The sequence below is a fragment of the Calidris pugnax genome, unplaced genomic scaffold, assembly GCF_001431845.1.
Source record: "Calidris pugnax isolate Ruff unplaced genomic scaffold, ASM143184v1 scaffold1, whole genome shotgun sequence".
NCBI classification, from domain to species: Eukaryota; Metazoa; Chordata; class Aves; order Charadriiformes; family Scolopacidae; genus Calidris; species Calidris pugnax.
Genome location: NW_015090800.1, coordinates 166,452 through 193,338, shown reverse-complemented (window position 1 = coordinate 193,338; position 26,887 = coordinate 166,452). Strand labels below are relative to the sequence as shown.

The following is a 26,887-nucleotide window of genomic DNA, read 5'->3' as shown; positions in this document are numbered from 1 at the left end:
AGTGCCTCTGAAGAAGGAATAACCAGCACTGGATAAAGCATAGTGTGTTGAATGTGACACAGAGATATATTTGAACCTTAACACAAGAATTTGCATTCAACAGTGATGCCAGTGTTATTACCAATGTGCCTTGTCAAATGAGATCTTGTAAGGAGTGTTGCACTGGAGGTGAGTACATCGCTTCAGAGTACCTGCTTACTGGAAGCACGATTGCTCAGAGAGCAGGTCTAAGGAGTAGGACAAGGGTCTAGACCTCTCTTTATACAAAACATTGCTGTGTCTTTTAATTTCTGGTCTAGGTATTTTTTTAAACACGATTGACAAAGAGCATCCCTACATATTCGGTCAACACAACCTGTATCTCAAGGTAGAAAACAATGTTGTGGTTTCCATGACCAATTGCACGGGGTGTGAGCATCCCTGGAGCTTGTAAACTCACTAAGTCTGCATTTATTGAAGGCAAATTTAGGCAATAGCTCTGCAGGATTGAAACAATTAGTGCAAAGGACCCTGCACTCAACTCTATGTATTTCAGGGTGGTGAGCTACTTCACATCAGCTCTAGGCTTTGTCCCAGAGGCTGAAGAGCCATTAGCTATTGAAGTGAACGTAGTGCCCCTCTGGAGTACATCTTCCAGTTTAATTTTGTTTAAAAAGGATTCAATGTTCATATTTGCAATATGTACCAAAGTGCAATGGAGGGGGTGGGAGTTCAATTTCCAAAGCCCACTCCTGACTCAGACTAACACGTTAAAACATATATAGACCTAACTAAGAGAAAACAACTGCCTCTTCAAAACAGAAGAAAGCAAGAAGGTTCTCCCCCAGCAAAATGCAGTGTACACTTCAAAGAAAATGTATGCATTAGATCTGGCAAGGAAACTGTTGGGGAAAGTATGAGCCTAGAAGAGAATTGCTTGGTAGGTCAGTGTTTGACTCATGGACTCATGGAGACCTGTCCCTCCTGGCCACCTGGCCCTCCTGGCCACCCACAGCTTCGGTGGGAACAGTTTACCAGAACAGGGCTCTAAAATCCATCTGATTGCAGAAGCCTGCATTAAAAAGCACCCAAACAACAACTCACCTCCCCACCAAGCCATACATAACATCTACCCTTATTGTTATTGTGTAAGACACCCCCTTCTTAGAGAAAACAGGAGAGAGTGATTTATGTCTTCATCTTTCAAAGCATCAGTAGCTTTGACATCTTTTTGATAGGACAAGGGGTAGATTTAGATTAGATATTAGGAAGAAATTTTTCACTATGAGGGTGGTGAGACACTGGAACAGGTTGCCCAGAGAAGTTGTGGATGCTCCATCCCCTAAAGTGTTCAAGATCAGGTTGGATGGGGCTTTGAGCAACCTGGTCTGGTGGGAGGTGTCCCTGCCCAGGGCAGGGGTGTTGGAACTCAATGATTTTTAAGGTTCCTTCCAACTCTAACCATTCTATGGTTCTATGATTCCATGATCTACCTGGAACTAGCAGTAGCTAATAGGAAGTTCAGTTTATATCATTATTGTTCATAAGAAATAGACAAATTGGCAATCTAGCATTTCATAAAGAGTAGGAGATATATTGATGTGGTTATTTGGGAAAAGAAAAGGTGGGAATGTAAGAATTGTTTAAAAAGAATTCATAAAGTAAAGCCTTTTGTACTGCCTGATTTTAATCACTGTCAATTTCCTTCACAGATATTTCTTGGTGCATTGTCTTTTGTTTATTTTGCTAAAGCACTGTCAGGAAGTTATCTAAAAAGTACTATCACACAAATAGAAAGAAGATTTGATATCCCTTCCTCTTTGGTTGGCGTTATTGATGGCAGTTTTGAAATTGGTATGTGCTGTAGAAACCCATTTTTGTTTTCAGAAAAAAAAACACTGATGCAATTTATTGTGAAAAATGGTTCTATGAATTTCCTTGAACTATTAAAACTGAGCAAGATTCATCTAGTAAAAATCGGCATGACTGTGAGTATGATTATGTTGCATAGGATAGGGGGTTGCTAGTAGAAGCAATTCAACATAGTCCTAAATATTTTGTAAATTGATAAGCTTAGTGGCTGACTAATTAATGCTAATAGAAATGTTGACTATTGAATGAGAATTTACCTGCACAGATTTCCACTTTCCCTCTTTTTTTTGGCAGCAATCCACCTCTTTTCCCTTTGTGATTTATTAAGCAGCAAGAGTACAAACCTCTAACTGTAGTCTATGTTATCGCTCTCTGCAACTACCTGAAAGGAGGTTGCAGGGAGGTGGGGGGTCGGTCTCTTCTCCCAAGTCACAGGCAATAGAACAAGAGGAAATGGCCTCAAGTTGCACCAGGAGGAGTTCAGAGTGGATATTAGGAAAAATTTTTCCACTGAAAGAGTTATTAAGCATTGGAATGGGCTGCCCAAGGAAGTGGTTGAGTCACCAACCCTGGCGGTTTTCAAAAGACGGGTTGACATGGTGCTTTCAAAAGATGGGCTGATGGGTTGACACAGTTTAGTGATTTATTATTTTTTTTTATCAGAGTTAGGTTGATGGTTGGACTAGATAATCTTAAAGGTCCCTTCCAACCTAGACAATTCTATGATTCGTTGTCCCATCCATCCCCTTCCTTCTTGCGCTAAGCTTTTCAGCAGGATGTTGTCACCTGCAATTTCAGATCACTGAATTTATCTCATGGGGGTTCAGTGGACTGTGATATTCATGGGAATGAAATCTTAGCTTAAGTGTGTAAAGCTCTCTTTGATTCCTTCTTTTTCTGCTTTTCTGGATATTGTTCTCTTCAGCTGGCACAGTCCTCCTCTTTTCCAGGTGCTTATCCAAAAGCTTATGGTTTTCTTATTATGGAAGGCTATAATTCTATAAGAATGCCTGGAAAGAGGGATAAAAACCAGCCTCAAGCAGTCAGCCCTCTCTCCCTGAAATTGCTGCATATATCACACGTTAGGCTTCATTATTTTAGGGTGCATTTTATTGACAAGCTGTAAAACTCACTTTTCCTTTTGTACTTTCAAAGGGAACCTCCTAATCATAATTCTTGTAAGCTACTTTGGAGCGAAGCTTCACAGGCCAAGAATAATTGGAGCAGGCTGCTTAATTATGTCAGCTGGAACATTCCTAATTGCAATGCCCCAGTTCTTCATGGGACGGTAAGTGCAAAGTGATTGGTATTTTCCAACTGGGCTATGCTCACGGAATGTTAGCTCACTGAAATATTTCATTATTGAGTGTGAAGCTGCCTGTAGAAATAGGCATATGTGGATGTGGTTACTCAATCTAATATTTGTTATGAAAAGACTTGTTACTGCAAACCAAATAATTTATCATATATGTTATTGTCAGTTGTAGTCAACTCATTCATTTTATTAGTCTGTGATCTTAATTAGCTACATTTTGACACGGTTTCAAAACTGTTGAAGCTTCTAGTGAAGAAGTGATGGCTAAACTCAGGAAAGTGATCTGGGCATCAAACACAAACCAGAAGCTACACCCACAGTCTGATAATGTCTTAGTAGGGATTCATGTGTTGTAGCAGAGGAAAGTGCCTACTAAACTGAAATGCATCACTGTGACACAGAGAAAACCACAGGGACAATTTTCGCATACTCCTGCAGTTCCATTTAAACCATCATTGACAGCACTGGATGCCGATGAAATCTGCATTTTACTGCTATGGCCTTAACTTCCATGATAGTAACAGATCTGTTTGCTTTTTCTTATAAGTTGGGACAGTAAAAAACAACTTTGGTTTATAAACAGATATCGGTATGAAAGATTCCCTTCCACCATCAACTCGACTGTCAGCATCTCTCCGTGTCTGCAGGACAAAAGCCAAACTCCACTCTCAGCGCTGGAAAAATCTCATGCAAAAATAAATGCAGGTGAGCACGATGACTTTTAAATATTGTGATAAGCACTCTGAAATGCATCAAAAGGCTCCCAAAGTCTCATGCAGCAATGCAAAAAAATAGTAAATAGGAATCAGCTAAATCTTTCCCACAGGAAAGCCAGATCTACTAGCTGAGGCAAATTTATTAAAAATAAATATACAACTGCCACTACCCACTGCCAAGATGCTTTTTCAGGCTGCAGCCTTTCCTCCAGCCTTGCTGTCTCCTCTGGCAACTTTCTGCAGCTTTGCGGCTTCCATAAACACCAGACAATCTCCCATGGGGACCTTGAAAAGTCATGGCCTTCCCTCTACTGGGAAACGTGTCTTTGGATCTTCACCCCCCTGGAAATAGCTGCAGACCTTCCTTCTTGTTCTTCTCCCTGCCTGCTGACCTCCGTTTTGCACACCAGGAAGGTGTGTCCCCTCTGGGTGAGTTGAGCTTCTTGTGGGCAAGGAGCCTTCCTCCTCCATGCCTGGCCACGAGTAAGCTATGGATGAGCAAATCAATGCCACAAAATGTGTGCATGTTTGCATCCTCATACCCGTGGATTACATGTGGCTCACTATCAACAATGTTTGCCAACTCTTTCCACGAGGAGATTCCAATTTTGGTTAGAAGGAAGTGAAAAAAGGTTTCTTAAAAGGGATGTGGCATCAAATTTATAAAACTAACCAACCTCTAATGTCTTTGGCTGAAGCAGTTCACATTAAACATGTTCGTCTCAAGCTACTTGGGTTAAAATTGCCATCCTCACCACCCCAAAACATTTTTCACAGTTTTCACGCTGACTTTCCCACATTTTAAGCATTTTAGAAGTCCAGTGTCAAAATGTTATGAAAAACACATCATTGTTGTTTCTCTTGTGGTGTACCCAGGATGTGAAAAAGAAGCAGGTTCTTCCATGTGGATTTATGTTTTGCTGGGAAATCTTTTGCGTGGAATAGGTGAAACTCCTATCCAGCCTCTAGGAATTACATACATTGATGATTATGCCATTGAAGAGAACGCCGCCTTATACATTGGTAAAATAAATAATTAATTTATTTTTCCTAATAGATTTTACCCCAGAGGAAACTGAGTCACTCTGAAAAATGGAATGTTATTGAACTAAGTTGTCCTGATTGTTTAGTTTGCATCATTTCCAATATTAAAGTTTATTTAATAGTCATGTACACTCAAGGGACCGAGTTCCCTTTTAATTACACCGGCACAGTTCCATTATCTTAATTTGAGGAAAGAATTTGACCTTAGGTTCCTGCTGTTACCCTAATCTTCCTAATTCTTCTGGATGTGGACTGCTGAGCCTCTGTGCACATTCAGTTCTCTGGAAAGTGATAAAAAAACATGTTCTCTATTAAGCACTTAAAATAGAATTTCAGCAGGCACTCAAAACATTCCCGCCAGATTCAGGTAGAATTATAAACAATGGTACTGAGGCTCTGGAAAGCTGGTGTCACTGTTTTCTTCTTGTGTTAATTGTCTGAAGATCTCTGAGCATTCACCAGAGATATTATCAAAAATCTTCCCCCAGCAGCATCCTGCCTTGACAAATTTCTTGCCCAGCAAAAGGCAAAAAATCAGGTTCTCTCTAAAACAGATTCAGTTTGATACAATAAATTGGTAATACCTCTGCTCTCTGTGTATATTGGCATCTGCACACCGGGTGAACGACCCCACTTTGGGACAACAAATCTGTCCAGATTTCCACATAAATTTTGAAAATTCAAAATGTGTAGAAAGTTTGGCTGAGGGTGTATTGAAAGATGTTAGTATTGGGTACCAAACCAAAGTTATTTTTCAGCCTATTCAGCACCCACCACACCGTAAAGTGAGCAGTTAAATAATTGCCATTTGCCTTCCAGTTACTTTAATCTAGTCAGCTGAAGAGTTTCTAGCAATCATAAATTGGTGCTGTTATTGAGTTTAGGCCATTAAGTTCCCTGACTTTTTTTCCTTTGGGTTGAATTTCATTCTTTAACTGGACGATAACAAAAAAAAAAGTCAAAGTGTTGACATAGTGGGTGAAATTTTATTGTTGGATTTTCTTCTTCTTGAAAATATTCTAGCTTGTGTATTTATGTGTCAGAGAGCAAATGTTGTCTCGGTATTTTAAGACTGTTATCACTTGTTACCCACTGCATGTCATACTTTGTTGTTAGGTGCAGCAAGAGCCAGTGCTCTTTTTAACTCAGAAGAGTAACAATCCCCTGTTTTCCATTGCAGGCTGCGTACAGACAGTTGCAATTATAGGGCCAATATTTGGCTTTCTTCTAGGATCCCTGTGTGCCAAACTCTATGTTGACATTGGCTTTGTAGATCTGGGTAAGTCAGAAAGTTCAGATTTAAAAAAAAAAAAAAAAATCAGTCAGGCTCCAATATGCCTATTTTAGGCCAAGAACTAGTTATCTCCTAGGGTAAAGTGGGTGCTTTATGAAATAAAAAGGCTGACAGCAATGCAGTAGCCCAGTGCAGAAAAGGCTAGCCAGAAGGATGGGTATGGAGGATGTAGGAGGCCTGGCTCTTCCTCAGTCCCAGAAAATCTCCACCTAGTGCCTCCTGGGAGATGCTCTGGTGAGGAGTTTCTGGGAGGACAACAGGCACCAAAAAAAAAAAAAAAAATCAGTCAGGCTCCAATATGCCTATTTTAGGCCAAGAACTAGTTATCTCCTAGGAGTGGGTGCTTTATGAAATAAAAAGGCTGACAGCAATGCAGTAGCCCAGTGCAGAAAAGGCTAGCCAGAAGGATGGGTATGGAGGATGTAGGAGGCCTGGCTCTTCCTCAGTCCCAGAAAATCTCCACCTAGTGCCTCCTGGGAGATGCTCTGGTGAGGAGTTTCTGGGAGGACAACAGGCACCAGGAGGAGGCAGGACTGCGGCTCAGGAGCCTGCCAAGAGCTGTGGGCATGCCCTTTGTAGTGCACTGTCATTGCCTGGAAAAGAGAGGGTACTGGAGCTCCTTATTCCCTTCCTCTCCAGAAAACACGTTCCACCCCATTTTTCCTGATGCATTTCTGCAGAACAGTCCAGCTAGGAGAAAGAGCTTGGCCACCTGGACTACCCCATGTCCTGGTCTCCCTGGGGACCTACAGGTGGCATGGTTGGGGATGCCGTGGTGTCAGGGGAAGGCTGCTGCTGTGTCCCTAAGAAATCAGGGACTCCTTATTGCTGCTCCCCAGTCTCCCCTCTAATACTGATTGATAGAGACACCAAGCACAGCTAAACCTGGCGAGGTGTAGGGGGTGGTGGACTCCTCCGGAGAAGAAAGTCCCTGGAAAATCACCTTCCACGTTATCTGCAAACATTCCCAAAAAGCATGTATTTGTTTCTCCTTTTTTTGTTTTTTTTTTACTTTCTCCAGACAGTCTAACGATAACTCCCAAGGACACGCAGTGGGTGGGAGCCTGGTGGCTGGGTTACTTAATAGCAGGTGCAATTAGTGTTCTGGCTGGCATCCCTTTCTGGTTCCTGCCAAAGCACCTCCCAAAGCCGGAGAGCAGAAAGGACTCCAGCACCTCTTCTGAGCAGTCCAAGTTCATCACCGAGGACAACAAGGAGCAACACAAATCTTACCAACAACAGGTGAAGATTGCTGAGATGGCAAAAGGCAAGTCATTCGAGTCACTAGAGTTTCTTTCTTGATTCTTGAGTCTCTCTTTCTCTCGCTAGCTTTTATACTTTGTGTTTTCTGAGGCCATTCTTTAATGGCCTAAAACATTACTTTTTTCCCCTCAGGTGTCACCACTCTCCACCTGACTAGAATGCATGAAAAGGGTCTCGTCATTGTTCCCTGCTGCATGCAGAATTTCTTAAACTGAGATTTGTAAAATTACACTAGTGTCCCAGAAAAAAATCATGAAATTATGCAAAAAAATTTCACTTCCAGATCTTAACTTTTGCAGAAGTGGGGGGGGTAAAAAATATTAAAATCTCATTTTCTGCTAAACCTTTCTCTTTAAGGTCATTCATTAGGAAAACATATGCAATATCTGATCAGATGGGCACAGACTAGATACAGTATTTTAGGGTCTATCTGGATTTGGAAATGAGCTGTTTTGCACAATTACATTTCCTTGGCTCTACTTTGCCAAAAACATTTTCCCTCAGTACTTGAATCTATAACTCAATATGTCTGTGCTTACTGTCAGCTGTGCTGAGCTCCCTCTGCCCCCACATTAAGCTGAAAGATGCTGTGGTCGTTGAGGACACATAGAAACCAAATCAGTCCTGGTTTATGATCCAAAGAAGATATCTGAAGTAAGATATGTCTGCTGGAATATTGATGCTTAGTGTTTCCTCCACCACTCCCCCTATCCAGAAATGGGGTAGCTCTTAGGACCACCATGGGGCTTCCTGGATTCTTTCTGAAATGTCTTGCAGTCCTTCTTTGGAAGCTGCAAACAGGTTGCAAAGAATTATCCACAGCAGCTATTCTCTCTCTGGCCTGGTTATCATTTCTGCCGTTTTGTCTTGCAGACTTCTTGCCGTCACTGAAGAACCTCTTTGGGAATCCAGTTTACATTCTGTATTTGTGTGCAAGTATCATTCAGTTCAATTCCTTAATTGGCATGGTTACATATAAGCCAAAGTATATTGAACAACAGTATGGGCAAACATCTTCAAAAACTAATTTTGTTATAGGTAATGCTATAATCTGTTTCTTGATGCCTTAAAAATTGGCATTTTAGGAATGACATATATATACATCTAAGGAAAATGGGATTTTTTTAGGATATGTTTATTTTTTCTCCTTCTTTGTCTGGCTTTAAGTAGTAGCTCATAGTAGGTAAGTTATTTCATTTCTACTTTAACACTAATTAGCTCCAAGCTTATCTATGTAAGTGTTACTGCAAAAAGATTTCATGATTCAATACTTTATTTCCCACTTTACTGGAAATTTGAAAAATAATGTGTGTACATCACAAGAGAATAATTTAAAAGAGAATTAATTTTCAGGTACTTTACATTCATTTTTAATCAGACAGATCTATTCCTTTGCTGGCTTCCCATTTATTTCAATGAAAATAAGATCAACTCGGTGAGTGCTAAAGGACTGACCATGAAGTAGCTATGATGTTGCCAGTGATTTCTTACTTTCTGAAGATGTTGGTGTTAATTAAAAGGAAGTCAAAGTTGTATCAGTCATCACATTACAAACTTCATATTATCCCAGTGCAATGCTGGTGAAGGAAAAATAGCTATTTTTTCCCCCTAATTTTACCTAAGAGCCTTTCTTTGTTGTGAAGTTAGTCACCCAAGCCCTCCCATACAGCACGAAAGAGAGACGCAGCTTCTGCCTTTGGGTATCAAGGTGGCCGTTTTCGGAGATGTCTTCAGGATGGTGAACCTCCCTGCCCAGCTGCTGAACCTGCAGGCTTGGGTTCAGTTCCTGAGGTCCAGGGATTCAGCAGCATTAGACAGCAAAAGAGGTTTACATCCATCCAATACAGAGGGAACTGCCTTGTTTCAGAGCAGCATTAGTTGCACAGCAACGGAGGTATATATATGCAGAAAAGCTCTATTGATCCATTGTGCTATGTTAATTCCTTAAAGATAGAGGCTGGAATTTCCTGGCACGAAACTCCTAAAAGCAAGGAGAAATCTTGGAGCATAGTCAATGGCCAGAGAAAGTCTAGAAAACAATCCCTACATTCAGTACAGTACTTCTCATTGTATTTAAAGATTTTCTGGAGCTAAGCTTTCGGGTATGTGCAAACTGAGTGAGGATTAAGAGCCATCTGATTTCACAAAGCATAGGGACTATATCCAGCAGAGAATGTACGATGGTTTGGCTAGGGAAAGATCCTGCCCAAGTGGCCATCCCTGCAATAAAGTGCTTCATCTTCCTCCTTTACCGCTCTCTCCCAATCTACCTTTGCTAAGAAGCTAACTAGTGGTTTGTTCTTTTTCCCTACTCTTTTCCAATTTCTTCTTTAAAAAAAAAATAAAAAGAATTTCTATAATTTCTCTGATAGGTATCAGAATTGAAAGAGCAATTTGAAGCACTATAACAAAAAAAAAAAAGAAAATCAGCTGGAGGTCATAAGAGGGTATCTCTCAGTAGTCATAACCCAAGGAATGTGCAAGAAATTTGTTTGATTTTTCTTAAATATGCACACTTTGCTCCCCCCTCCCACCATGCTAGTGTCAAGCAATGGAGTTACCTGGGAGGCCACAAGACAAAGGCAGGAGCAAAAGGGGTGTGTAGGAATGGTCAGGCAGGGTGCAGGTACTCTGCTGCATCCCACAGCTCCCAGTTCCAGTCCCAGTCCCCTCTTACAAGCAAAAGAGAACAGGAAAACCTGTCATACAGGGATTCTTAATTTGCATACACTATATTTTGGGTGCTGTTTCTAAATCCCCTGAAAGGCAATTTTCATGTATGTGCAGAGTGACAAGTAAAGCTTCCTGAACCTCGTCAGTAACTGAACTGGACTCAGGCACTCGGCCAAGACTCTGACTCCTGGGTTTGCTGGACAGAGTAAGGCTTTTTCTAACATCTGGGCTGCGTAGGGAAGAGTGTGGCCAGGAGGTGGAGGGAGGTCACTCTCCCCCTCTGCTCTGCACTGGGGAGGCCACAACTGGAATCCTGCGTCCAGTTCTGGGCTCCCCAGTTCAAGAGGGACAGGGAACTACTAGAAAGAGTCCAGCGAAGGGCAACAAAGATGATTCAAGGATTGGAGCATCTCCCTTATGAAGAAAGGCTGAGAGAGCTGGGACTCTTTAGCCTGGAGAAGAGAAGGCTGAAGGAAGACATTAGGTATGCTTATAAGTATCTAAAGGGTGGGTTGAAGGAGGAGGGAGCCAGACTCTTTTCAGTGGTTCCCAGTGAGAGGACGAGGGGCAACGGGCACAAGTTGGAACAGAAGAGGTTCCACTCAAATATGAGGAGAAACTTCTTCAAAGTGAGGGTGCCAGAGCCCTGGAACAGGCTGCCCAGGGAGGGTGTGGAGTCCCCTTCTTTGGAGATTTTCAAGACCTGCCTGGATGCTCCTGAGTAACATGCTCTAGCTCTAGGCAATCCTGCTCCAGCAGGGCTAGATGATCTCTGTGGTCCCTTCCAACCCTAAAAATTCAGTGAAATTCAGTGAAATCTCTTCTAAGCATTGATTTTTTTTCCATGTGTAAAGGTGGATCACACGCTGACTCAAGCCAGAAATTTAAGGGATCCCAGTGCTCTTCCTAGCAGGCAAGATTAGACTCTGATGTCATAAACTGGTGGTTTATACCAAGTCATTTGAAATCATAATAGCTCCAGCCCCTTGAAACTTCTGAAACTTCATCTGCTCTATGAATGCAGGTGTGCTTTGGTACTTGCCTGTGTCCTGCTCACTTGCTTGGCTCAGCACCACTAAGTGTCAGCATGAATTAAATGCAAGGGGGGAATTTAATGTGCTGGAACTGCCTGGTAGAGCTGGGAAAATAATTTTCAGGTACAATGAAATCCAGCAAAAGGCCCCTTGCTTAACTGTGTGGTATCATTTACGGTGGCATCTTTTTTGCATGTACTGGATGGGATTATTTTTTCGGTCTTGTTGTCTGTCTATCAGTATGGACACTGCTCTGAGCAAAGCTGTCCGGGTGAGGATTAATGGTCACTCAATTTTACATGTTTCTTTCAGTGGTGTTCCACTTGAGTGCCCATGGGGCCATACAAGAGAGCCCATGGGGTACACCTATTTTTCTGCTGTTGCGACACTCACCTATGGGAGCGTTTTATTAACCAAAACCAGAGAAATTAACGGAGGCGACAACATACCACTGGCTTTCTCCATCTTGGAGACTTCTCTAGGGGATTGTCAGTTTCAGGGCTGAATCAAAACAGAAAAAGCATGTCTTGCTCCAGATTTCATAACACTGTAGGGTAAAACTGAGTTTGCCCTCTAGGAACAACCAGTCCAGGTTCCTCCTGTCAGTGGAAAAGGGAAGGAGAGGAGCTGCCCTGAAAAACTGGAATAGGGCAGCCCCAGAGAGTGGCCCCTGTTGTTCCTACTGTTGCTGTGTGGGTGAAGGACACAGGTCTATAGCAAAGCCCCAAACTGTGCAGTGGGACTGTGGCTCTCTTGGCTGCCCTAAGCAGCACGAGATCACAGCTAACTTATCTGTGCCCAGAGCAGCTTTTATGAGAAATTGCACTAAAAGCATTTGAATAAACACTGCAACGATCCCTTCACTGACAAACTAACAGTGGAGCAAACCACATAGCTTAAGAAATTGGAAGATCTTTGTCTAAACCTTATACATAATCTCTCAGTCAAAGAACAAGCAAAGAAATGTTTCCCTGGGAGCATGTTTTTAAAAGCAGTCCCAGCACCTTCGTAGGAACAATCCAAGTCTGGACAAATGAAATGCCCTGACTGAAGATCTTTCATATTTTGTTGCTTCATCTTATTGCTGCTACTGTTTTTGTGGCTGAGAAGGATGGTCCATTGAGATGGGGTTTTCACTAATACAGATTTTTTCTGCTTGATTTTAGGTCTTATCAACATTCCTGCTGTGGCCTTCGGCATATTCTCTGGGGGACTGATCATGAAAAAATTCAGAATCAATGTTTTAGGGGCTGCAAAGCTCTCCCTGGGATCGTCTTTCTTTGGTTACCTTTTGCTCCTCTCCTTATTTGCGATGGGCTGTGAGAACTCAGAAGTGGCCGGACTGACCGTGTCGTACCACGGGTATGCTGGGAAGGGCATGCTTCAGCATAAAGTGCTACTGCAAACCAAACTCCTTCCTCATTTTATTCCCAAAAAAGTGTATATTGTTGAAAAGAGAATGACTGACCTAAATATGCTTCCCAGAAATTCAATTCAAAGCAGTGGAAACCACTACCTTTTGTTCCAGTGGGCATTCTGTCAGAAAACTTTCAAGATTGGTGCCTTCAGCCCAGAGGGGTTTATGCCACAAGTGCAGATTATTTTCCTGATTACTTTTTAATTATGATTTCCATGAGACCCATCCTTTGAGCCCAGAGATTTCTGGAAATGTGAGGAGCTCAGTAGGGTGGGGTGAGTTTCAATTAATTGTTCCTTGCCTCTATGTGTTGCTGAACAACCCCTGGTCTTTAACAGCCGTGAATCAAAAACTTGAGGATTCATGGACTAACCATGAGTTAGCCATGATGGTAACTGTGAGGTACACCTGAGGCCAGCACTTTTTGGTCACTTTTGCCCACGGTATGGCTCTGTAAAGCTCACTTTTGGGGAGGAGTTGCCAGCACTGACTCCACAGCAGCCCCAGGAGCTGCTCCGCTGGTGACTTCAACAGCAGCTGGCTGAAGATGGCAGGTGGCTGTTGTGCAAGGTATCAGGCCTTCACCTTGGATGAATCTCATTCCAATAACCTCCTCACTGACTTCTACAGTGACCATTTACTGTGGGGAACTCACTCCCTTTTTTGCCACTGGAGCAATCAAACTTTTCTGTCCAGTTTTGTTAAAACTGCATCAAACCCCAGATAACTAAAATCTTTGCAAACCTGAGAAAACGCCAAGAGTAGAAATTGTTCGCTGTCCCCCTTAATAAAGTAGTTACTTTGTCACGGTAGGTGGTGTGATTTTGTGAAAACCTTTTGATAGAGAAATAAGAATTTACACTGCTGCATAGATGTGAAGAGACAACAGATCAAAGTTAACGTGTATTAACTAATGCCACCTTTCCTCCTCTATAAATAACTTCCTTTCTTCACCCAAAATTAATTTCCTGGACATCAAATCTCAGTTGCTTTCTTCCCCTTCTTCAGTGGAAAAAAAATATAATAATAATCATCTAGGTTTTAGAAGGCTCCTATTTCAGCCAGAGAGTGTAACCCATGACTTGGTAATGATTTCTTCCACATTTGCTAGAAGGTATCATTGCAATTGGTAATGATTTCTTCCACATTTGCTAGAAGATATCATTGCAATTTATCTTTTTTTTTTTTCCCCCAGAACTAAACGGACGACTGATTACGAGCAAGCCCTGTTTTCGGAGTGTAACTCAGGCTGCCTGTGTTCCAAGCACGACTGGGACCCCATCTGTGGGGAAAATGGAGTTACCTACGTTTCTGCTTGTCTGGCTGGCTGCCAGGCATCCAACGGCAGCGGGAAAAACACCGTAAGACAATCTTTCATTTCCATATGGGATGTGGTAGCTTTCCCAACACGACCAGTTCTCTCAGAGTACGTGGATTAAAACTGAGTTAAGGCGTGTCCTCTCCGGCCCTAAACTACTCAGGTTTTTTTTTAGCAATATGCCACCCACATTTAAACCTTTTTCATTTGCTATTTCCAGCAGAAATTTGAAGCAGAGAATGTAGGAGGGTTATTTTTTTTAGCTGTTGGTTACTAAAACTGTTTAAAAACCCCACTAAAAATATTTCACCAACAGTAGATGCTTCCTCTATAAATTTCTCCTTCAATGAACAAGACTTTTCCTTTTGAAAAACATTTTCCAGTTTGGATTTAAACTTTTGGCTACCCACAAAAGCGTGATATGCAATTCCTGAATATGCACTTCTCCGCTGTTTTGATTGTCACACAATTTTCCTGCTGTATTCCAGGTTTTTTTTAACTGCAGCTGTGTGGGAACATTGGAATCTCCTTCACAAAGCTCCTCAGCTGTGGTGGGACCATGTCAAAAAGGAAATGAGTGTCCAAAAATGTTTCTGTATTTTCTAGTAGTGTCAGTTATCACTTCATATACTTTGTCAGTAGGTGGCACACCCGGATACATACTGCTCCTAAGGTAAGAAATTAAGTCCCCGAGCATTGCCAAATGTTTTCAAGCTGCTTTGACATGTGTAACTGAATCTCCCTCCCCAGCTAGGATTGCGAAATGTTTTTACAATTTCTTTTTTACATATTTTTTCTACTATTGGAAGGCATCCTCAGAGTTTGAGAATGAGTTTTTTCTCCCACCGAAGCAACAAGGTGCTTATGATTATCTCTACCAGCAATACTGTCCTGGTTTTAAACATGATCTAGGAGGCCTGGTTTTATTTATACCCAGTTCCACTTCTCTTAAAGCCTTTTACATGACCAGAACGGTGTTAAATGGCCTTCATGCAAATGGAAATTAGTTCTGCACGTGCCAATGTGTGCACGTGTATGCTTGTAGGTAGCCAGTTTTCTTCACTTGCTTTGGATACAGATGCACAGCTACACAGAGGTGATCTAACCCAAACCCTCTATATACACTCAACTCTTCTCCTCTAGTCAATTTTATTACTCCATATAATTGTTCGGTCCCAGATTTCTCTCTTCAAAACAAAGATAGATTTAGCACAATTATTTTTTTTTCCTGTCGTAATAATCATGGGTTTATTAAACACTTGTCCCAGGAGATTGTTCCGATACATATTCAACTGCTGGAACTATTTGTCCATCACCGAGTGTAAGCTTTTAAACTAATTTTAGAAAGTGCAAAAGGACTATAGTACTTCCAGCAATTAATCTGGATTTTTGTCAGCTTCTTGCAATTTTTGGATTCTAAATGTTGCTCCGCTCTGTTTTGGAAGGCTCTCTTTCTCAGTTCCTCTTTCCAAATTATTTCCAGATGGGTACATTTTACTTCTGAAACAGAATGGTAAATACAGTTTAACTAATCTTTGTTATTGTTCTGTTTTCTTACCTCCAAATTCTCTCTGTTTTTGAAAGAAATTTTCTGGAATAGGCCCTGTCTCATTGCCAGTGTCTTTATATCACATGGAAAAAACAGTGCTAGAACTAGCTAAATATATATACGGAAAAACCTAAATAAAGTAATGTAGTTTCACTTATGGTTCCAGCACAGTCCTTGAACCAGAAGTAATATTCACATGGAGGCTTTCAGAAGTGGTTGAGGTGAGGATCCTTTTCCACTGCCCTCCCCAGACACTGCCAGTGTGGTATATGCCTTAAACCATATAAGCTGCACAGCTTTTCCCCCCCACCTTCTTGGGTTGCCATTGAGTTGCTGCAAAAGCACATGGTGTCTCTCGCTCTGATTCCAAGGAATCACTCCAAGAAGAACAGTCATATTATGATCCACTTTAGACAGTTTTTTGCCAAAGCTTATGCACCACTGAAACTGTCCGTGCACCAAGAGGAGGATGATTCAGGAGCAGAAACCTTGTAGGAAAGCCTTTGGGGTTTCCACCAGATTGCCGTCTGTGGTTGCTTCTGACACAGGGGGACTCTTTGTTGTAAAAATATGTGCACAGGGCTATGCAGAGGTGCAGTCTCCTTCTGCTGCCCTTCCACATGATATCTGCTTTCTATCCATAAAACACATGCTAGAAAATGTGCAGCTATGGTACCACACGGGGCCTCGAAACCCTCGTTGCCATGCTCAACCTCCTGCTTTCTATCTTGTCTCCACTGCAGAAGTGTCTGGGAGATGTTCGTGGTCGAACACCTATGAGTTTAAATCACACAGAGTTGCCTGAACTACTCAATCCTTAGAACATGCTCTCAGGGGACTTAATTCTTAATGGATTTATTTAGAAAAGCTTAGAGAGTTTTTCAATAGCAATACTGAAACATTTTGTTGCATGAAATCAGCAAAACAGCTTTATTGGTTCTGCTCCAGAGCTTTTATTTCTGTTGAAAATCATTTTACTTTGAGGGCCGTTTAATTGAAAGTGAGAAGTTATGTGTTTTTCTGCTGGATTGAAGGCACCCGAATCTGATGAGCAGCTAAATAAATCATGTTTCAGTAAGTTCAATCCTTTTTCTTTTTTTTCGCTACAACTGACCTATGGGCACAATTCCACTTTAAGCTCACACTTGCTTTTCTGCAATCCATCACTGACTGGCTTTCCCTGAAAATCTGTCTGAACTGAAAGTATGCTTCTGTTCCCAGAAAGAAAAAAAGTGTTCTTTGAAAACAAATAGTCCCCAGGTCAAGTTGCAGACTTCATTAGGTATTTTTTCCAGTTATCTGTTTTTAAAAATATTCCGTATTCAGTCAGCTCTGATAAGATTCCAACAGTTAAGCAAGCTGATGTTTTCACACCAGCAGATGTCGTTTGCACCTGCCATGGAGCACAAATACAGCTAAATCCCCAAAAGCCTATAAGATTTAGTGACATTTACTTCAAGGGTTTACATGTCTGAAATCATTGAAATGTGCTTACAGCTAGTGAATGAGTCATTTGCTGATATGTCTGTTTAGTGGTATTAGCCTAATTACAAAGAACTTGGGAAAGCCCTGAAGTTTTGGAGAAAAAAACCCTGCAATTCAGATAGCTGTTGTTCAAGCACAAGCTATTAATAGCAGGTGATTAGGCAGTGAAAAGGAAGTCTCAGATCTCCCTGAGAGGTTTGACTCTCACTCAGGATCTCAAAGAACTCCTGTTTCCGTAAAAAGACAATATCAATGTTCGGACAATTATTTTTTTTTCCATCTGAAAGACAAGATTTTTTTTTTTGCAGGATATAAAACCTATGGAACATATAGGTGTTATTATACACAGTTATTTGTTGTATTTTCCCCTTTATTGCTTTCTCTGCCCTCTCATTTGGATTAAAGGACTTCTAGGCTGAGGCTTGCTTGTGTAGCATGTATCTGATAGGAGGGCAAAACGGTGGTTCTTCACGCTCAAAATCATATTACGTTCATGCCTGCATAGATTGCAGTGCCTGTATAAACCATAATGTAACAAACCCTATGATGATAATCCATGATCAATGCATTAGAGAATAAAGCACTCAGATTACTAAATGAGATGCACACAACAGTTTTTTGACCATAGTACTTCGATGCCGTTTTCCGTATACGTCCTCCACACCCATTTCTCTTTTCACTAAATTAAGGGAAGATGACCCGAATATCATCTCCAATACGGGTTGTTAATGCTGTTCTGGCAGCTACATTGGGAAATAATAGAACATCTCTGAGGGGGGGCAAAAGAGCTAGTTCTGCAATGTCTTTATTATTTTTGAGAGGTATTCCTGGTTACATGAATTTCTGCAGAAGCTGAGTCCATCCTAGTTCAGAGCACATAGACTAGACCTACTATGTCTATCTATAGTGACAACTGAATTTCAGCCCTTTCTTTTTCTTTTTGTATTGAATAGAATGACTGTGACAACAGGGAGTTTTATCAATTACCATAATGATACACATGTGTTACTCACCCCACATATCAAGCATGTCCCAGTTTAATCATGTGACTGGGACTACTCACGTGCTTAAAGTAAAGCATGTACTCAGGTTCTTGGTGGATTAGGTAATGGGCAGTCTCATATATGCTGGGTGAAACATCACACTTGATCCTGGTCCTAGATACAGTGCAATAAAAACTGAGTGCCTAAATAGCATGTACTAGCCTGGGTCATGATCCACATTTTCAGAGAGTATTTAACTCAATAAGGCTACCCAATGAATCATGATTTCACAACCAGTTTTCTTGTCCTGCATTAGTAACTCCTAAGTTCTGGTATAATCTGAAAATGCACTACCTTCTAAAAATATCATATTGAATACAGGTGTTCAGAATTCCTAGATACTGTTATGATTTTATCACATTCTTTACATACTTCTGTAATTATGTTAAAATCAGTGTCAGTAAGGAGGAAAAAGTCACGTCTTTCCTTCCTCTTGCTTTCTATTTGTGTTCAATTTATCCACAGTGAATTTTTTATTCGTATTTAAAACTTTTTTTAATATATTTTATTTTTAGATGCATTAAACCGCACTTGAAATCATTTGCACTTGGTATCTATACCCTGGCAATAAGAGTACTTGGTAAGTCCGGTTGTACTCTTGGGTCTATTTTAGTATACTTCTCACTAATTGTTTGTCCTAGAATTAAACTTGGATTGTGAGAAAGAACAATGTCTAAATGACAAGTTAATATTATATGATTTAAAATACAAAAAAACAAACCCCCAAAAACCTAGGAAAAGAGAGGAAAGAGGAAGCAGCCTGATATTTCGTTGTATAACTGTCTTAGGTATAATAAAAATAAGCACTGCTAATGTCCATAGAGGTGGCAAATGATCCTTCAGGCTATGAAGCTAACATCAAAATTACTTCTTGTCTCTCCTTATACAACAATAAGCATAATGGAACAGCTATGGATCAGAATTTGTGAACATTTTTCAGGCATATTTTCATTAGTTTCTAAGGGAATTAATCTAAGTACAGGTGTGCCTGAGGGCAGGGTTCACTGCAGCCTTGTGCTAGAGCCACCCGTAAATTTTCTCTAAATCCAAGGGTACCATGAGATGGCAATGAACTGGAAACTCTAAAATCCTCTAGGTTTTCATAGAAAAGGTAATAGTTAGCAAAAGTCACTTGTTTAAATAGACCAGACTTCAATAAGCTGGATGAGGCAGATGAAGTGACATCAAAATCAGGGTTCACTGCAGCCTTGTGCTAGAGCCACCCGTAAATTTTCTCTAAATCCAAGGGTACCATGAGATGGCAATGAACTGGAAACTCTAAAATCCTCTAGGTTTTCATAGAAAAGGTAATAGTTAGCAAAAGTCACTTGTTTAAATAGAGCAGACTTCGATAAGCTGGATGAGGCAGATGAAGGGACATCAAAACAAGCTGCTGGCTGCTTTCTCACACCTTTGCAGGCCAGAATTTTCCCTCCAGTCTCACTTTCTCCTCCAGCAACCATGGGTGGCTTTCCAGGTTGCACAGAGTCCGCAATATCCCTATTAGTACCTGAAGAAGGGCTTTCCCTTTCCATCATCCAGTACAAGCACTGCAGTAGGTTTGCCCCTGCCACAGTAGGATCTCAGGGTACTTATAGCCCCACTGCAGGGTCCCAGCCCCGCTGTCTCTCTCCCTTCTCCCCCCAGCAATCAACACACAGGACACCCCCTACCCCCAAGCTGAACAAGGCTCCATTGCCCTCAAGAAAACCCCCTACCCCCAAGCTGAACAAGGCTCCATCGCCCTCAAGAAAGGAGAAGTATCTCCTTGGGTTTTTTTTGTTTTTTTTTTCCTGGAGAGGCCCTGCAGGGTGAGGAAACCAAGCCATGGCCAGGTCTCCTTCCGCTGACTTCCACGGGCTTTTTGATGTTCAGCGGCGTTTCCTCCCCACCCCGATTCCCCACAGGCAGGAAAGAGCAGTGTGTGCCTGGGCCACACCAGACACCACTTCTCAAACCAGCAAACACCGTGGAAGCGTCGTTGCTGTTGGAATGTGTTATTTAATGTTTTGCACAAACAGGTCTCTAGACCAGAACCGATCACCCCGGGAAGTAACCTTCTTGTCTCTATTTGTTTGTTAAATACATCCAGCGGGAATTCCAGCCCCAGTGTATTTCGGAGTGGCTATAGATACCACCTGCCTGAAATGGGGAAGCAAAAGATGTGGGGGAAGAGGAGCGTGCAGACTCTACGACTCCAGTGCACTAAGGTAACAAACAGCTCTTCTCCATTCGTTCTTTAACTTCTGTTCTTTAAACACATCTACACCTGGCACCGGTAGAAGAATTCCTGTCAGAAAATTTGAGTGAAAGTTTTGATGCCAAATGAACAAGTCTGACTAGCAATATTAACAATAATGCTCAGATTTTGGCATTCACTTTTGGTGTAGCCTCTTTTTTTGGGGGGTCGTAGTCATCTTATTTCAGTATCAGCTGGATATATTTGGCAAAATATTTGCCCAAAAAATGTTCAAGTTAAAACTTCAATTTTGTGCTAAAGCTTTCCCCTTTTTTTAACAACTCTGCTGTAACAGTGTGTATGTGTAAGTAAATAGATAATAAGTAAAAGGGTTGTTAAACCTCATCGTTGCTCCTTGTTGGAGCTGGACCACAAAAAGGAAGGGAAGGGTGCCACAAAGCATGCTTGGCTCATGTACTAGCCTGGGTCATGATCCACATTTTCAGAGAGTATTTAACTCAATAAGGCTACCCAATGAATCATGATTTCACAACCAGTTTTCTTGTCCTGCATTAGTAACTCCTAAGTTCTGGTATAATCTGAAAATGCACTACCTTCTAAAAATATCATATTGAATACAGGTGTTCAGAATTCCTAGATACTGTTATGATTTTATCACATTCTTTACATACTTCTGTAATTATGTTAAAATCAGTGTCAGTAAGGAGGAAAAAGTCACGTCTTTCCTTCCTCTTGCTTTCTATTTGTGTTCAATTTATCCACAGTGAATTTTTTATTCGTATTTAAAACTTTTTTTAATATATTTTATTTTTAGATGCATTAAACCGCACTTGAAATCATTTGCACTTGGTATCTATACCCTGGCAATAAGAGTACTTGGTAAGTCCGGTTGTACTCTTGGGTCTATTTTAGTATACTTCTCACTAATTGTTTGTCCTAGAATTAAACTTGGATTGTGAGAAAGAACAATGTCTAAATGACAAGTTAATATTATATGATTTAAAATACAAAAAAACAAACCCCCAAAAACCTAGGAAAAGAGAGGAAAGAGGAAGCAGCCTAATATTTCGTTGTATAACTGTCTTAGGTATAATAAAAATAAGCACTGCTAATGTCCATAGAGGTGGCAAATGATCCTTCAGGCTATGAAGCTAACATCAAAATTACTTCTTGTCTCTCCTTATACAACAATAAGCATAACGGAACAGCTATGGATCAGAATTTGTGAACATTTCTCAGGCATATTTTCATTAGTTTCTAAGGGAATTAATCTAAGTACAGGTGTGCCTGAGGGCAGGGTTCACTGCAGCCTTGTGCTAGAGCCACCTGTAAATTTTCTCTAAATCCAAGGGTACCATGAGATGCCAATGAACTGGAAACTCTAAAATCCTCTAGGTTTTCATAGAAAAGGTAATAGTTAGCAAAAGTCACTTGTTTAAATAGAGCAGACTTCGATAAGCTGGATGAGGCAGATGAAGGGACATCAAAACAAGCTGCTGGCTGCTTTCTCACACCTTTGCAGGCCAGAATTTTCCCTCCAGTCTCACTTTCTCCTCCAGCAACCATGGGTGGCTTTCCAGGTTGCACAGAGTCCGCAATATCCCTATGAGTACCTGAAGAAGGGCTTTCCCTTTCCATCATCCAGTACAAGCACTGCAGTAGGTTTGCCCCTGCCACAGTAGGATCTCAGGGTACTTATAGCCCCACTGCAGGGTCCCAGCCCCGCTGTCTCTCTCCCTTCTCCCCCCAGCAATCAACACACAGGACACCCCCTACCCCCAAGCTGAACAAGGCTCCATCGCCCTCAAGAAAGGAGAAGTATCTCCTTGGGTTTTTTTTGTTTTTTTTTTCCTGGAGAGGCCCTGCAGGGTGAGGAAACCAAGCCATGGCCAGGTCTCCTTCCGCTGACTTCCACGGGCTTTTTGATGTTCAGCGGCGTTTCCTCCCCACCCCGATTCCCCACAGGCAGGAAAGAGCAGTGTGTGCCTGGGCCACACCAGACACCACTTCTCAAACCAGCAAACACTGTGGAAGCGTCCTTGCTGTTGGAATGTGTTATTTAATGTTTTGCACCAACAGGTCTCTAGACCAGAACCGATCACCCCGGGAAGTAACCTTCTTGTCTCTATTTGTTTGTTAAATACATCCAGCGGGAATTCCAGCCCCAGTGTATTTCGGAGTGGCTATAGATACCACCTGCCTGAAATGGGGAAGCAAAAGATGTGGGGGAAGAGGAGCGTGCAGACTCTACGACTCCAGTGCACTAAGGTAACAAACAGCTCTTCTCCATTCGTTCTTTAACTTCTGTTCTTTAAACACATCTACACCTGGCACCGGTAGAAGAATTCCTGTCAGAAAATTTGAGTGAAAGTTTTGATGCCAAATGAACAAGTCTGACTAGCAATATTAACAATAATGCTCAGATTTTGGCATTCTCTTTTGGTGTAGCCTCTTTTTTCTGGGGGTCGTAGTCATCTTATTTCAGTATCAGCTGGATATATTTGGCAAAATATTTGCCCAAAAAATGTTCAAGTTAAAACTTCAATTTTGTGCTAAAGCTTTCCCCTTTTTTTAACAACTCTGCTGTAAGAGTGTGTATGTGTAAGTAAATAGATAATAAGTAAAAGGGTTGTTAAACCTCATCGTTGCTCCTTGTTGGAGCTGGACCACAAAAAGGAAGGGAAGGGTGCCACAAAGCATGCTTGGCTTATCTAGAGGCTTAAGTGCAGTGTTGTCTTTATCAGCTTATTGCTAGAGGAGAATAATAATCTGAATGGCATTGATGAAAGGCATTACCAGGAATGGAGAATGGAATAATAATGGTAAAAGGGAAATGAGAAGACAGGTTGCCGTTCCCCCCACCTCCAGGAAAACACATGAGGGGAGGGTGCATCTTGTTTTGAAAATTTGAAGAAAAGAACAAAAGCTCATTTGGGACTCATTACTAATAAAGCATAATGATGTTATTGTTGCGGCTGTTGTTGTTACTGCCATTATGCCTGTAAAGCAAAAATACCATCAAACGGACTTGGTATCACTGGTGCTGCTTATGAGGCAACCAAAAATAAATTGATTGCCCTAGAAATATTAGCGTTATTCTCACTGAAGCACATTTGTGGTGGAGGAGGTCAGTTAATTACTGACACGTTTTCTTGGCCACCAACCACACAACACCCGACCTGGTGAGTTGGCAAACTCTCATCTCCAGCATCATGGCCTTGCTTGAAGATTTTTCTTAATCAGCCTTACCGCATGAAAATATGAATGTGTCCTTGATTCCTTCTTAGTCGTATGTTGCCTTTGAAATAGGCTCTGATCAACCATTTCTCCCTCAGGTATGTGTACCTGGGGCTGACTTTGGTGTTGGGCACGGTGTCCATTTTCTTCAGTGTTGCTGTCCTTTGGGTTCTCCGGAAAAGGTCTTCTCCACAAGAAGAGACCCTCTCAGCCAACGGGGAGAGAGGCACCTGTGGGACAAAGAGCAGGAAAGATAATTTTGTCAATAGTGACCATTTAATTCAGACAACTTACTGGCCAGAAAAGGAGACTAGACTTTAGAAAGACTGAGATCTCCACTGTGACTCTACCCAGTGAGTGGTGTTCCAGGCAAAAATTCATTATCAGTGAAGTGGTATCCTAGTATCCACCTTGAAAATGTTCACCTTCATGTTATTTTCACTGTAAACGCCAAAAGCAAAGACAACCATTTTAGCACATGTACAGCTCTGAAAACACTGCTCACCGTTTGTCCTGAGGAGTCAGTGCCATTCGAGTGAGGGGATTTGTTATGAGTGGGGAGATGCTCCCTCCCCGAGAAGCTGGTTTCATGGCTGCCCCTGGGCTCCATCCCTCCTCGTCAAGCTGCAACTCTTGCTGCTGCCCTTCAGCTTCCTTCTGTGTTTGAGGGGTAGTGGGGAGGCTGCAAATGCAGCTCCGTCTGCAACAGTACCAGCCTGGGAGGGTCTGGTGCACAAAACCCAACTTGGAACCCAACCTGGAAGATGCAGGGATATTCTGCACATAGCTTGCCCTTGCAAGCAGTGTGGCACGGGGCAGGAGGAAGGTGGGTTTTTGGAAGGAAAAATCAACTACAGGTTCTGGGCATCTTATGAATTCAACCCATAACACTTAGGACATCAAATGTTGTGGTTAGGGATTTTTTTTGTTTCAAGTAGCTCTGTTATAGCACAATAACAGCAATAAAGGTTGTTATTGCAGTCAAAGAGACCACAGAGTATCATCCAAAGGAAATAAAAATAGAGCTTTTCTTAGGTTTCCAGCAGTTTCTGTTACTTTCTAGTATTTGGTGTACTGAATAATTCCACGCATTTTATGCAATGTAATAACGAGATGATATGAGATACATATGATTTATTTTTTAAAAAACTATGACAAGACAGTTTGGGAACAATAAAATGAGTTCAAAGACCAGGTGATTTGGGACTTTTCCTTTTAATTTACTGTATTTTCTAGCTGAAACTTAGACATGTATCATAGTGTCCTTGTATGTATCGTTTCTGCAGTTTGACAATATTTGGTATTAAATAAATTTGGGGTGGGGAGTAAAATGGAGAGCTGTTTAGCGTGGAACAAAAATCTCAAGAATGCTCGTGTTGAAAAAGATGGTGATAGAACCACTACAAACGGTGTCCTTTAAAGCAACTAGAATTTTAGAGCACATGATGAAAGGTAGGCTTCATCCTTTGTCATAATATTGGAAAAAGCAATGCCATATCATGTCACTTACCTCCCAGCAGTGACTGTAGGTACCCTAGCTGAGTTGCAGTTCAGAGATAGATGTGGAGCCTTTCCTGTGCGATGCATGAGGAGAGGCAGATGTATAAGAATGAGATTTACTGAGCTTTATCAATGACAAATGTTTACAGTGTGCTACTAGGGAATGACCTAGTCCATTCAATAGGAATCCCAGGAAGAAGAATGTTGCTTAAGCATCAAATAACTGCAGAAGGTAAGGATTTAAAGCCATCGCTTGAGAAAATGCAGTTGTCAGAGGAAGGACCAATGCCACCCACCATTTGCCATGTGAGTGAGTGTCCTGGAATATGGGAGACCCGGTCCCCTGTCCTTCCAGGTGAGTGTTGAAGGCTACAGGCAATGGGTACTGGGAAGCTGTGGCTGTTCACTTTGCCTTGTATAACTGAATCCTGAACTAAGCAAACAAAATTAAAATAATTATAAGGTTTGTGAGCATGGGACTAACTGAAACATTATGGCTAGGGTAAATCATAAAGATTGGCATTCCGGTCTCAGGTTTCAGTCATACTACATCATCATAAAAACAGCAAAAAAATGCCAGACCACATCAGCATCCAGGACCAAGAGAGATGCTTGGAGCCTTCCACAGCCTCCTTGGGAGGGCACTTTTCATAGCAATGAGCTGCCAGGTCCAGTGAGAGAAAGGGACAACCCAACTTAAGTACACACTGGAATAAACAAGGAGGGATATCTGCATTTCGTTCAATGCTTGTTGTTTTATGTGTGTCAAATAAATGAGGATGATTCCCAATTTGCGAATCAGTCCTGGCAGGGTTTGTGGCGGGGACACTGCTGCTCAGCAATAATGAAGCTGTCACAGACACAGTTCTGCACGTGCCTGGCAGCAAGGTGAACAGGAAAATTCACTGGCTTACAGGACAAAGAAAGAAATTAAGAGAAATAAACATACCCTACTGTAATTCAGGAACAAACAGGGGAAAAAAATCAACATCTTGGGTTAACACCTGAGCTTATGTATGTAAACCTGTGCTTAGTGACTAATTCTTCTACAGTATGGGCTTTTTTTTCCACACTGCATTTTCTTTGCACATGAAAGGAAGAGCACTACTATGAAAGAATTTGTTTCAGTAAGTTTTATTTTCATTATGTTTTTAAAATGAGCACTCTTTTCCTCTCACACTCCAGCAATAATAATACTGTAAGTTACCAAGCAGATATACTCTATTCCCACTTTGAAATACTTTCAAGTCTGCTACTTTATTTTACTGCTTCAAGTAGTAATGAGGATGCATGGGTGAGTGTCTGACTGAGATACATATTCTGGATTTGTTATAATAGATGAAAAAAATTGTTTTAGCAGTAAGGGATTTGGACCTGTCAGGTTCTTTCTACCAGAATTCTTCATTGGTGGATGAGAAGCTCAACATGATATGGCAATGTGCACTGGCAGCCCAGAAAGCCAACCGCATCCTAGGTGGCATCAAAAGAAGCGTGGCCAGCAGGTCGAGGGAGGTGATTAGGCCCCTCTACTCTGCTCTTGTGAGACCCCACCTGGAGCACTGTGTCCAGCCTTGGAGTCCTCAGCATGGGAAGGACATGAATCTGTTGGATGGGTCCAGCAGAGGGCCATGAAAATTATCAGAGGGGTGGAGCACCTCTCCTATGAGGACAGGCTGAGAGAGCTGGGGTTGTTCAGCCTGGAGAAGAGAAGGCTCCGGGGAGACCTTATAGTGGCCTTTCAGTACCTAAAGGGCGGCTACAGGAGGAGGGACTCTGTATGAGGGAGTGTAGCAATAGGAAGAGGGGTAACAGATTTAAACTGGAAAAGGGTAGATTAAGATTAGATATCAGGAAGATATTTTTCACTGTGGGGGTGGTGAGACACTGGAACAGGTTGCCCAGAGAAGCTGTGGATGCCCCATCCCTGGATGGGTTCAAGGCCAGGCTA

At 41.7% G+C, this 26,887-nt stretch overlaps 2 protein-coding genes across 7 annotated transcripts in view; both read left to right on the top strand.

The window, feature by feature from the left end:
• The window catches only part of LOC106885322 (solute carrier organic anion transporter family member 1C1-like), a 31,727-nt gene extending 6,836 nt beyond the window's left edge, over positions 1–24,891 (top strand). For 2 of the 6 annotated variants that reach the window (XM_014937425.1, XM_014937424.1), the window contains exons 3-14: positions 1,692–1,833; positions 3,007–3,139; positions 3,750–3,871; positions 4,759–4,905; positions 6,107–6,205; positions 7,242–7,487; positions 8,357–8,521; positions 12,357–12,552; positions 13,803–13,968; positions 14,414–14,598; positions 18,518–18,582; positions 20,095–20,316. In XM_014937425.1, the coding sequence (XP_014792911.1) occupies positions 1,692–1,833; positions 3,007–3,139; positions 3,750–3,871; positions 4,759–4,905; positions 6,107–6,205; positions 7,242–7,487; positions 8,357–8,521; positions 12,357–12,552; positions 13,803–13,968; positions 14,414–14,598; positions 18,518–18,582; positions 20,095–20,216 (1,788 nt within the window). In that variant the 3' untranslated portion in view covers positions 20,217–20,316. Of the gene's footprint in view, positions 1–103; positions 169–1,691; positions 1,834–3,006; positions 3,140–3,749; positions 3,872–4,758; positions 4,906–6,106; positions 6,206–7,241; positions 7,488–8,356; positions 8,522–12,356; positions 12,553–13,802; positions 13,969–14,413; positions 14,599–18,517; positions 18,583–20,094; positions 20,317–23,537 lie in introns of those variants that run through there. The other 4 variants (XM_014937428.1, XM_014937426.1, XM_014937423.1 and 1 more) reach the window with 4 other exon arrangements.
• LOC106885321 (solute carrier organic anion transporter family member 1C1-like) overlaps positions 20,824–26,887 on the top strand; it is a 34,341-nt gene continuing 28,277 nt past the window's right edge. The window contains exons 1-2 of the mRNA XM_014937419.1: positions 20,824–21,081; positions 22,353–22,470. The gene's annotated coding sequence lies outside the window, so the exon portion shown is untranslated. The remainder of the gene's footprint in view (positions 21,082–22,352; positions 22,471–26,887) is intronic.